General features: G+C 41.5%; 1 protein-coding gene across 6 annotated transcripts in view; it reads right to left on the reverse strand.

Moving 5' to 3' along the window:
• CFAP221 (cilia and flagella associated protein 221) overlaps window positions 1–12,059 on the reverse strand; it is a 147,219-nt gene that overhangs the window by 71,383 nt on the left and 63,777 nt on the right. For all 6 annotated transcript variants that reach the window (XM_049889160.1, XM_049889161.1, XM_049889162.1 and 3 more), the window contains exon 7: window positions 8,376–8,479. In XM_049889160.1, the coding sequence (XP_049745117.1) occupies window positions 8,376–8,479 (104 nt within the window). The remainder of the gene's footprint in view (window positions 1–8,375; window positions 8,480–12,059) is intronic.

Below are 12,059 nucleotides of genomic sequence, written 5' to 3' on the forward strand. Positions count from 1 at the left end.
TGTTTGTGAGAGTGGCACAAGATCTGGCAGTGTTTTGTTCTGTTGTACATGGGGTTGCTATGAGTCAGAACCAACTTGATGGCACCTAACAACAACACAATAACTAATTACCAGATGTAAATGTAAATGCTATAAAGCAACAAGGAAAAACTAGAAATACACATAAGAATTTGTGTCCAATAATTCACTTCCCTATGTTTGTGTGAGAGCTTGGCCGCTAACCAAAAGGTCAGCAGTTCGAATCTACCAGCTGTTCCTTGGAAACCCTATGGGGCAGTTCTACTCCATCCCATAGGGTCGCTATGAGTTGGAATCAACTTGTCAGAAACAAGTTTGGATTTTTAAAAATATTTTTGTGTAATTTGGTTCTTTCATGTCTTCAGGATGGACCAGCAGTCACTCCAAAGTCAAATATCAAGCTATGCTCTATTCTTCCTTTATATCTCTGGTGCCAGTGGGACTCCGAACATGGTAACTGCTCAATAAACATAAAAAAGAAGGGAGGTAGGGAAAGATGGGTGAAAGCAGGTGGCAGAGAGGGAGGATGGATAGGTGTACTAGTGCTACCAGGGCTTATGTTCTCTCTGACTTCACTGAAGGCTCTTTGGTTTGCTTTCTGCCCTTGCACAACTGGTCTCTGCACCATCCCCACAGAGGCCTGGTATGTTCCCTCATACATGCTCGGAATACCCTCCTCCCCGTCTACCTCTCCTCTGAGCTTTATATTACTCTTTTGCTCACTGTGCTCAGCCACATGGACCTTTCATTCAGCCATTCAGCAAGTATTTACTGAGCACTTATTGTGTGCCAGGCACTGTTTTAGGCACTCGAGATACATCAATAAACAAAATGAAGTCCCAGGTCTCACAAAGTTATATTCTAGATGGGCCTTTGAACTGGTTGTTCCCTCAGCCTGGAAAGCTCTCTCTCTAGATCTTCACAGGAATGACTCTGTCTCATCATTAGGGTCTTAGTTCAAATGTCACCTCCTCAGAGAGGCCTTCCCTGATTGCCCCATCTAAAGGGCACTGCCCCCCCATCCTCTGTCACGCTCTATTACACACATTACCTTCTTTTAGTTTCTTCATTGTACTTTCTAAAACTATTTCATTTGCTGTCTCTCTTCCCCTACATCAGAATGTAAGTTTCATGAAAGTAAGTGCCTATTTACTACCATGTCCCCACTCAATAAATACTTGTTGACTGAGCGAATGAACCTAAACTTCAAAGTCCACATCAGTCTACACACTCCATGAGACTCCTCCTGACTCACCAACCACAGACTGTGCACTTCCCTAAACTTCTGTCAGCTCTATAGTACTCATGTGTTACCTGAATCATTCCCTTTGAAAGTTCATATGTCTTCCAGCTAGACTGGAAGCCCCTTACACAGACACCAGGCCTCAGAGCTCTTTTCTCTTCCTGGATCTCTAGCACGGTGCTTCAGAAAGAGGTATTTGTCAACTTCTTAAGAGCAGGAGTCAAAATCTTTAAATGATTTTTTAATCATTTGGGAGTTCCTGTGTGGTTTTTGCAAACAGTTAACGCTTGGCTGCTAATCAAAAGGTTGGAGGTTCAAGTCACCCAGAGGTGCCCAGGGAGAAAGTCCTGGGCATCTACTTCTGGAAAAGCAGCCATTGTAAACCCTGTGGAGCAGTTCTATTCTGACACGTACGGGATCGCCAGGAGTCAGAACTGACTGGACGGCCACTAGCTGAGCCCTCTGCAGGGAAGAGTGAATTAGCAGAAAAGCTTGGCTCTCTCAGGTGACCTCAGCTCAGCTGAATGGAAGCTGCCTTTCTCCATGATACCCTGAAGTCCAACACCTTGACCGCCCACTTGGTCAGGAGATATACTTGTTTGACCCACAATTCATTTGGGACTTTAGACTAAGAACATTCTATTGCTCCAGCTCATTAACTTAAAAAAAAAAAAAAGAGCAAAGATTAATGGTTGCCTTGACCTGGCTGATTTATTTTTAAGTGCTCCAAGCCCAGACCTAATACATCAAGCATGGCTGTGGAGAGGTAGCCTAGGCAACCAGACAGCTGCTTTCTCCATTAACAAGGACACCAGCCCTGTGCAGGGAACATGGTTGCCACTGATTGTCAAATGTTGACAGCTGTAAAAGGCGTGCCACGTAGTCACAGCTTGTCGCTCAGCAAAAGCTAACAGTGGCAGAAAGGAGAGTGAAAGCTCATGTTATAAAAGTGTAGAAAGGCACCCTGAAAATTACTACTTCATTTCAGAACAAAAGCACCATTTTATGGTTTCAGTCCAATTTCGTCTGGCTGAAATTCCAGATTCTTGCCCTTAACGCACTCCAGGGATAATGTTAAATCACAGGGCAGGGAAAGTGGTGGGACAGATGGAGAGGAGAGAAAAAAATGAGAAATAAACCAAACTTAAAAAAAAAAAAACCCAAAAAACCTGATTTATTGATAAAATGAGTGTTCTGAAGCAAATGTAACAACCTTGAAAAATGATATAATGATAAAGGAAATCACCAGAAAATAATTCTGTATCTTTGCCTTGATTGTAATTATGTAAAACATGTGCATAAAAATGGCCAGTTACTACAAGGAGATGGAAAACTAAAAGCAGATTATTTTTTAGGAGAATAAGGCCCAAATGAGGATCATTTAAAAAATTTTCCTACATGCCCATACAGTGTTATTACAATATTGTTATAGTTTTTAAATAACATTTTCTTCGAAAATCTCCAAAAGTACACGTTATTCTCCTTAAATTGTCGGAGAGCCATCTAACCCACACACTTGAAGTATTCGTTTTAAACTTCCAAGATTTAGGGTTTCAATATCTATGCGAATTTGAGTAAACTACTTAATCAAAATGTAACAGGTACCTAGTTTAAAAATCACTTACAGGATATTTTCACTGCAATAAAAAATTTTAAAATCATTCATAAACAAGCTGTTGACAAACTGTAACAGTGTTTTAGATTCAATGGATTACAGAAGGGAAGACTTCAGGGTCTTTCTTCGATCTGACTCATGTGCTAACAATTTCAGGCCACTGCCACCTGCCCAGTGGGTACGGCCAAGAGAAAGGTCTCAGAGACTACACAGACTCTGGCTCATATCCTTGTTCATCCTTGTATAAGCGCTGTGACTTAGTTTGTTTACTCTACCTGAGGCTCAGTTTTCTCATCTGTAAAATGCGGCAAGGTTTAAAGGAGAAAATAATATATGCCTGGCATACGGCGTGTATCCTTTAAATGTGTCCTTCCCGATGTTTGTGCCAAATAAAACGAGTAATAATTTACATATTAAATTATTATTAACATGTCAGGAAAAGGAAGTATTTCTCCAAAAAACTGATACTTGACCTACTTGAAAAAAAGTCTTAAAAAAGCAGAAGCAATTGCGTTACAATGCCAAGCCTCTGGGATGCGTTTCCCAAGGCACTAGGCCTTTCTGTTGCTCCATAAAAATGCCAAATGCAGGCGAATCTACAGGTCAGAACACAAGGACTAGGCTGACTCTGGAAAGGTCCCTTTTAAAATTTAGTCCTAGAGAATTACGGCAAAGAAATTAAATATCAACCTTGAGACTTCTGACTGCCAGTTCACTTGGGAAGAACCAACTTTTGCTTAGCCACAGCAGGTAAAGACTCTGTGGCACAGATATTTAGACTACTAATAATCCTTGGTACCTGTCTTAGTCGTCTAGTGCTGCTATAACAGAAATACCACAAGTGGGTGGCTTTAACAAACAGAAGTTTATTTCCTCACAGTAAAGTAGGCTAAAAGTAAAAGTCTAAATTTAGGGTGTCAGCTCCAGGGGAAGTCTTTCTCTCTCTGTCGGCTCTGGAGGAAGGTTTTTGTTCTCAATCTTCCCCTGGTCGAGGAGCTTCTCAGGCACAGGGACCCCGGGTCCAAAGGATGTGCTCTGCTCCCAGTGCTGCTTTCTTGGTGGTATGAGGCCCCCAACTCTCTGCTTGCTTCCCTTTCCTTTTATCTCTTGAGAGATAAAAGGTGGTGCAGGCCACACCCCAGGGAAACCCCCTTTACACTGGCTCAGGGATGTGACCTGGGTAAGGGTGGTGTTATAATCCCACCCTAATCCCTTTAACATAAAATTAAAATCACAAAGTGGAGGACAACCACACAATGCTGGAAATCATGGCCCAGCCAAATTGATACACACATTTTTGGGGGTATATAATTCAATCCATGACAGTATCTCATTCATTTCTATCACTTGCTTTAAGTGATCCTTGGCAATGATATATCTGTATGTCCCCGTTTCTCTACATAGTCATACAATCGGTAGACCTTTGCTGTGATGAGGCTATTCACCAATAAGCATTTTATGGGTCCTGCTTTGTGTGCTGGGGATCCAAAGGTCACAGAGTCCCTTTTGTTAAGTGTTTACTATCCCTTGATAATGGTGATCCGTCCCCTGCACAGTCTGTGCGGGGCTCTGAGGGTCTTCTGTCTCACCCCTCTGCAGGTGTATGGAGATGAGGGCAGGAAAAGCAGTGACAACCATCCCCCATTCTTGCCTGGCTCTGCCTGGCCTCCTGGAGGCTGCTGGTCCCTGCAGGTGAGGGTTGTTGCACTAGCTTTGGAGCACGGTGATAAAATACCTCCACCAGGTGCCAAGAGGCCTTTGGAGAAGAAAGAGGCAAAAAAGGGAACTTTCCTTCAGAAATCTAAATTTTGAGGTGTGGGCAGCAGCACAGTGGCAGGGCTTGCCAGGAGTAAGAAGGAGTCCAGCTGAGACAACGTGATCAGACAAGAGCTCAGGTCCAGACCAGCCACCCGGGGCACAAAGGTGCATGAAGGTGCCTTGAGCCTCGATATGCAGGGTGCAGTGTCCAGGGCACCCTGGTCCTCATTCTGGGGGAAGGAGCTTGTTTTTTGCCTGGATGTGCTGCCTGCTGGATTGGTGGCCCTGGGCCTACGGGTACTGCCTACAGTAAAAAGAATCTAAGGTCAAGGCCAGGGCAGAGGCACTGGCCTTACCCCCAAATCAACATAAAGTTATAAGAACTTTTTATTTTAAAAGAAAGGCAAGATATAAAATTACTTGTAAATGGCTTATATATTCCTCATAATTAAAAAAATGAGAGAAAATGAAAATATTGAAACTTCATACAAGAACTCTGGGCATATAGCCCCCAGGAGCCCTCGCATAACAAGTCCTTCTGTGTTACGATTCACCAGTTATATAAATCGGTGCATTCCTCCTTAGTGGATGTGACACTAAGCAAACGTCCAGGATTTCAAAGTGGTCACAGGTAAACAAGTTCAACAATTTTTTTACAGCATTTGGCTGGTCTCCAATACTAAGATCTGAGCAAAGTCATGTATTGCTGGCTCTCCCAATAATAACAACAGTTTTCCTGATGTTCTAATTTTATGTTATTTCTTGTCAGCAGTACAAGGAAGGTCACAAAACCTGTTACTAGTTTTTCCTGAGCGCGGGATAATTCTGGCTCCACCAGCAGATCCAGCTGTTGACGGCTACAATGCAAACCTGCATCTTAAGGATGCCTAGTGGGCAGATGGCCAGCTTAGTTACAGTTGAGGGCATGATATCCAATTACTATCTTGAAAATGGAATTGATTTTATTGACACTTGTTCATTTGTCAAGCCTGGCCACAAAATTTCCAAAAGGCATGGACATATGATGCTTCTAGCTCCTAAAGAAGGCATGGTTTCATGGCCTGATGAACTACAGATGTCTCCACAAGTCTTTGAGACAATCGTTACTAAAGACATGCCAGAGATGCTGTCTATAAATACACCTCTAGCTCTGTAAAATTAGCTCAAGGTTCTTTGTCTTGGGACCCAATTTTGTAAAACGGAGCTAGTAATGCCTTACTGCGACCTGCTGCTGTCCAACTCTAAGGCATATGAGTCAGGCTAGACTCCCCAGCAAGTCAGGACAGCCAGGAAGGGCACAGCCCAGCTGGTTATCTGCCAGCCCACGCTGATCCACTGTCTGAGCAGCCTAGGTGTTTCTCCTGGAGGTGGCTAAAAGTCATCACTAAATTCTACAGCCTCAAACACAGAACAGTCAAAGACACACTGATACATAAACAAAGCGGGAAACCAAGAAAATTCCTGAGACTGGTGGACTGAAGAATGGACAAAGCCTCAGCAAATAGCTACCAGGAGTCTGAAGGGTCCAGCCTATTAAAACAGCTTGTAAAGTCATTTTAGCAACACCATACACACAACGCAGATCATTCCAAATAGCAAATTCGAGAGCCCTGGCTCTCCTTTATTCGTTCATTCATCATTCATTCGTTCACATCTTCTCATATTCCCAGGCCACCACAGTCTCCTGTTTTCTCCTGCTCACTGGTTACTCCATCTTGGTTCCTATTCCTGGACCCCCTTCCTCTTGCTGTCCTCTGAGTGTCTGAGCACTCCAGGCTTGTCCTCAGCCCACTTTTCTTCTCTATCCACACTCACTCCCTGGATGACCTTACCCATCAGAACCCAGGTGATCCCTAATTGTGATGCCCCCAGCTCTCACTTCTCTCTGGACTCTAAACTAGTATATTCAATTTACTTTCACTTTAAAGACAGAATTTAAAAAAACATGCAACAAGGCACTAGAACAACCAGAAAAGCCTATCATCAGGTGGAGCAAACCAAAGTATTTCATGTATCATGTGCTTGTCTGAATTGTGTGGCTGTACAATTTATAATTTGAGACCCTGGGGAAAAAAAAAAAGAAAAGGCCTGCATAATTTTTTTTAAAGTGTTTTACATGTAAGGGGAACTGAACTATGCTCGGCATTATATTTGCTTATCTATGTAGTCCTCAGGTCTTGAAAAGTTGTGTTTCAAAATTCCTTTTGTAGATTGATATTCTGTATCTTGGGACACATTTTCCAGAGATTTATGGCCAGGTCATAAGAATCCCCAGCTAGCTCTCCAGATCTCCATTTCTTTTCCTTGCCACTGACACCAGTTTAGTTCAGGCTCTCAAAGTCTAGATTATTTCAATCTCAACACAAAATGTCTATTGTGAGAACATTACCTATACATAAAAACAGGATCTCTGATGTCGTAGTGGTTAAGAGCTATACCTGCTAACCAAAAGGCTGGCAGTTCGAATCCAGCAGGCGCTCCTTGGAAACTCGGTGGGGCAGTTCTACTCTTTCCTGTACGGTTGCTATGAGTTGGAATATAAAAACAAACAAACAAACCCATTGCCGATTCTGACTCACAGCGACTAGGCAGGACAGAGTACACTGCCCCATATGGTTTCCAAGGCTAAAAATTTTTATGGAAACAGGCTGCCACATCTTTCTCCCGCAGAGCATCTGGTGGGTTCGAACTGCTGACCTTTCAGTTCACAGCCGAGTGCTTTACTACTGTGCCACCAGACCCAAAACCCAGTGCCGTCGAGTTGATTCCAACTCATAGCAACCCACCAGGGCTCCTTTTATTAAAAAAAAAAAGTTATTACCTGTGCTTAATCGGAAATATTATCTTGCTTAGCATAATTTTAGTAACTACTTATTTTCTCTTATTTTGAAGGCCCAAACAGCTAAAAATAATAAATCTCTTGTCACTAGAAAGAAAAACAAGTCCTGTTTTATACAATATAGATAGCAGTTACCTTATATTTCAAAAACTTCAGAATGGCTCCTGGTGCTCTAGAAAAACCTATATACATTTCATAATAAAATTAATTTAAAGTTTCTTCTTTGAACATGCATTCGATGGACAAAATACTCATTTGCAATGATGAAAGAGTTGTAAATAAATGGATAAATACCCAGAAAAATGAAAACAACTATTTTAGAGTTCAGTGGAGGCCACTGTGGAGAGAAGTTAAATCCCAAACCTAAACATCAAGAGGCTGAAACCACTTTAGGGGAAAACTGTCACTTTCAACTGTCCTGAGCAGCACTGGGATCTCTGTGCTCTGGGGCATGCAAACACAGACTGTTCACACGACACGTGAGACAAAGTCATTAAGCCCTGCACAAAGATTCTGAAAACTTGGGAAGAAATAATATTCCCATTTTATTTGAAATTGAGTTGAAAGAAGAATATAAAACCAAGGCTGTACAAGGCGCAAAAAATTAGAATAGAACGGATTCATTTCTGGCTTCAGGTTTTAATCTTGGGACAGACATACCTGGACATTACTTAAAGTACATGTATGATACAAATAATACAAACATGTCCTTATTCTCAAGGGTCTGAATAAAATTTATATTATGTCAAATATGTAAAGTTCGTTAAATGTTACATTTTAAAATAATACCTTCAAATGTTCCTTATTTTATCTGAGAACTTGAGACCGTCTCCTTTCCAAACCCTCTGTTTGATCTGAGACCCCTAACGGAATCAGAAATTTGAAATTGTGACTCTCCTTACCTGATGTTGGCTCAATAGTAAAGGCTTGATGTGCCTGAATCAAAGTCATGTGAAACTCAAAATCCACAGGGCAGCTGCACTGCAAAGGAATAACGTAACTCTTGCTGCAAAACAAAAACGGAAAAAGTGAAAAATATTACTTTTCTTTATAACCGGCTCTTTTGGTAACTTAAGTTACATGATAAACTACAACAGTGACAGCCAACACTCACTAGGAACTAGTCTGAGCATTTCCCCGTACTAACTAATTTAATCCGCACAGCAACCCTATGAGGTTGGTACTCTGATTATCCCCATTTACAGAAGAGGAAACTGAAGCACCAGGGGGGTTAAGTGTTTTGCCCAAGGTGACACAGTTGGTTACTTAGTGGCAGACCATGATTTAATGCAGGTTGACTGTCTTTGGTGTCAACTCTTAACCATTGTCCTTGTTGCCTCTTGATACTGTTAGGTTTATTCTATGGCTATTCACAGTGATAGCAAAAAGGCAATCTCTTCCATGCAAGTAGGCCTTGGGGAGCCCAGGAAACACTGAATAAACAGGACTTACAGAAAGTCCCCCTGGTGCGTCTGTCAGTTTGTCGTACCGTGGGGGCTTGCATGTTGCTGTGATGCTGGAAGCTATGCCACCCGTATTCAAATACCAGCAGGGTCACCCATGGTGTACACATTTCAGCTGAACTTCCTGACTAAGACAGACTGGGAAGAAGCACCTGGCAGTCTACTTCTGAAAAGAATTAGCTGGTGAAAACCTTATGAATAGCAGTGAACACTGTCTGATACAGTGCCGGAAGATGAGCCCCCCAGATTGGAAGGCACTCGAAAGATGACTAGAGAAGAGCTGCCTCCTCAGAGTAGAGTCGACCTTGATGACTTGGATGGAGTCAAGTTTTCAGGACTTTCATTTGCTGAGTGGTATGACTCAAAATGAGAATAAACAGCTTCAAGCATTCATTAATAACCGGAACATGGAATGTACAAAGTATGAATCTAGGAAAAATGGAAATTGTCAAAAATGAAATGGAACACATAAACATTGATATCCTAGGCATTAAAAAAAAATTAGTGAGCTGAAATGGACTTGTATTGGCCATTTTGAATTGGACAGTCATGTGGTCTATTATGCTGGGAATGACAGTTTGAAGAGAAATGGTGTTTCACTCATCATCAAAAAGAACATTTCAAGATCCACCCTTAAGTACGATCCTGTCAGTGAAAAGAAAATATCCATATGCCTAGAAGGAAGAGCAGTTAGTATCACTATTAATTAAATTTATGCACCAACCACTAATGCCAAAGATGAAGAAATCGAAGATTTTTACCAACTTCTGCAGTCTGAAATTGATCGAACATGCAATCAGTACATGTTGATAATTACTGGTGATTGGAATGCAAAAGTTGGAAACAAGGAAGGATCAGTAGTTGGGAAATACGGCCTTGATGATCAAAACGATTCCGGAGATCGCAGGATAGAATTTTGCAAGACCAACGACTTCTTCATTGCAAACACCTTTTTTCAAAATGTAAACGGCGACTATACACATGGACCTAACCAGATGGAATACACAGGAATCAAATCATCTACATCTGTGGAAAGAGACGATGGAAAAGCTCAATATCATCAGTCAGAACAAGGCCAGGGGCCGACCGTCGAACAGACTATCAACTGCTCATATGCAAGTTCAAGTTAAAATTGAAGAAAATTAGAACAAGGCCAGCAGAGCCAAAGTATGACCTTGAGTATATCCCGCCTGAATTTAGAGACCATCTCAAGAATAGATTTAATGCGTCAAACACTACTGATTGAAGACCTGACAAGTTGTGGAATGACATCATGGACATCATACGTGAAGAAAGCAAGAGGTCATTAAAAAGACAGGAAAGAAAGAAAAGACTAAAATGGGTGTCAGAAGATACTCTAAAACTTGCTCTTGAATATCAAGTAGCTAAAGCAAATGGAAGAAATGATGAAGTAAAAGAGCTGAGCAGATTTCAAAAAGTGGCTCGAGAAGACAGAGTATTATAATGCCATGTACAAAGACTGGTGTTAGAAAACCAAAGGGGAAGGACATGCTTGTCATTTCTCAAGTTGAAAGAACTGAAGAAAAATTCAAGCCTCGAATTGCAACACTGAAGGATTCTACAAGGAAAATAGTAAACAACACAGGAAGCATCAAAACAAGGTGGTAGGAATACACAGTCACTGTACCAAAAAGAATTGGTTGATGTCCAGTAATTTCATAAGGTAGCATATGATTAGGAATCGCTGGTACCGAAGAGAACGAAGCTGCACTGAAGGTGCTGGCAAAAAACAAGGCTCCAGGAACTGACAGAATACCAAGTGAGATGTTTCAACAAACAAATGCAGTGCTGGAAGAGCTCATTTGTCTATGCCAAGAAATCTGTAAGATTTGGCTACCTGGCCAACCAACTGGAAGAGATCCATATTTATGCCTATTCCCAAGAAATGTAATCCAACCGAATGTGGATATTATTGAACAATATCATTAATATCACATGAAAGTAAAATTTTGCTGAAGGTCATTCAAAAGTATCTGCAGCAGTGCATCAACAAGGAACTACCAAAAATTCAAGCCAGATTCAGAAGAGGATGTGGAGCCAGGGATATCACTGCTGATGTCAGATGGATCCTGGCTGAAAGCAGAGAATACCAGAAAGATGTTTACCTCTGTTTTATTGATTATGCAAAGGCATTCCACTGTATGAATCATAACAAATTATGGATAACATTGTGAAGAATGGGAATTCCAGAACGTTTAATTGTGCTCATGAGGAACCTGTACATAGCTCAAGAGGCAGTTGTTTGAACAGAACAAGGGAATACTGCATGGTTTAAAGTCAGGAAAAGTGTGCGTCAGGGTTGTTACCTTTCACCATACTTATTCAATCTGTATGCTGAGCAAATAATCTGAGAAGCTGGACTATATGAAGAAGAACGGGGCATCAGGATTGGAGGAAGACTTGTTAACAACCTGCTTTACAGATGAAACAACTTTGCTTGCTGAAAGTGAAGAGGACTTGAAGTACTTACTGATGAAGATCAAAGACCACAGCCTTGAGTATGCATTATACCTCAACATAAAGAAAACAAAAATCCTCACCACTGGACCAATAAGCAACATAAGGATAAACGGAGAAAAGATCAAAGTTGTCAAGGATTTTATTTCACTTGGATCCACAAATCAACACCCATGGAAGCAGCAGTAAAGAAATCAAACGACGCATTGCATTGGGCAAATCTGCTGCAAAAGACCTCTTCAAGGTGTTAAAAAGCAAAGACGACAACTTGAAGACTAAGGTGCGTCTGGCCCAAGCCATGGTGTTTTCAATCGCCTCATATGCATGTGAAAGCTGGACAATGAATAAGGAAGACAGAAGAGGAATTGATGCCTTTGAATTATGGTGTTGGCAAAGAACATTGAATATATTGTGGATTGCCAAAAGAATGGACAAATCTGCCTTAGAAGAGGTACAGCCAGAATGCTCCTTAGAAGCAAAGATGATGAGACTACATCTCACATACTTTGAACATGTTATCAGGAAGGATCAGTCCCTGGAAAAGGACATCATGCTTTGTAAAATAGAGAGTCAGAGAAAAAGAGGAAGACTTTCAACAAGATGGACTGACCCCAGTGGCTGCAACAACGGGCTCTAGCATAACAA

This window comes from Elephas maximus, chromosome 6 (assembly GCF_024166365.1).
Source record: "Elephas maximus indicus isolate mEleMax1 chromosome 6, mEleMax1 primary haplotype, whole genome shotgun sequence".
NCBI classification, from domain to species: domain Eukaryota; kingdom Metazoa; phylum Chordata; class Mammalia; order Proboscidea; family Elephantidae; genus Elephas; species Elephas maximus.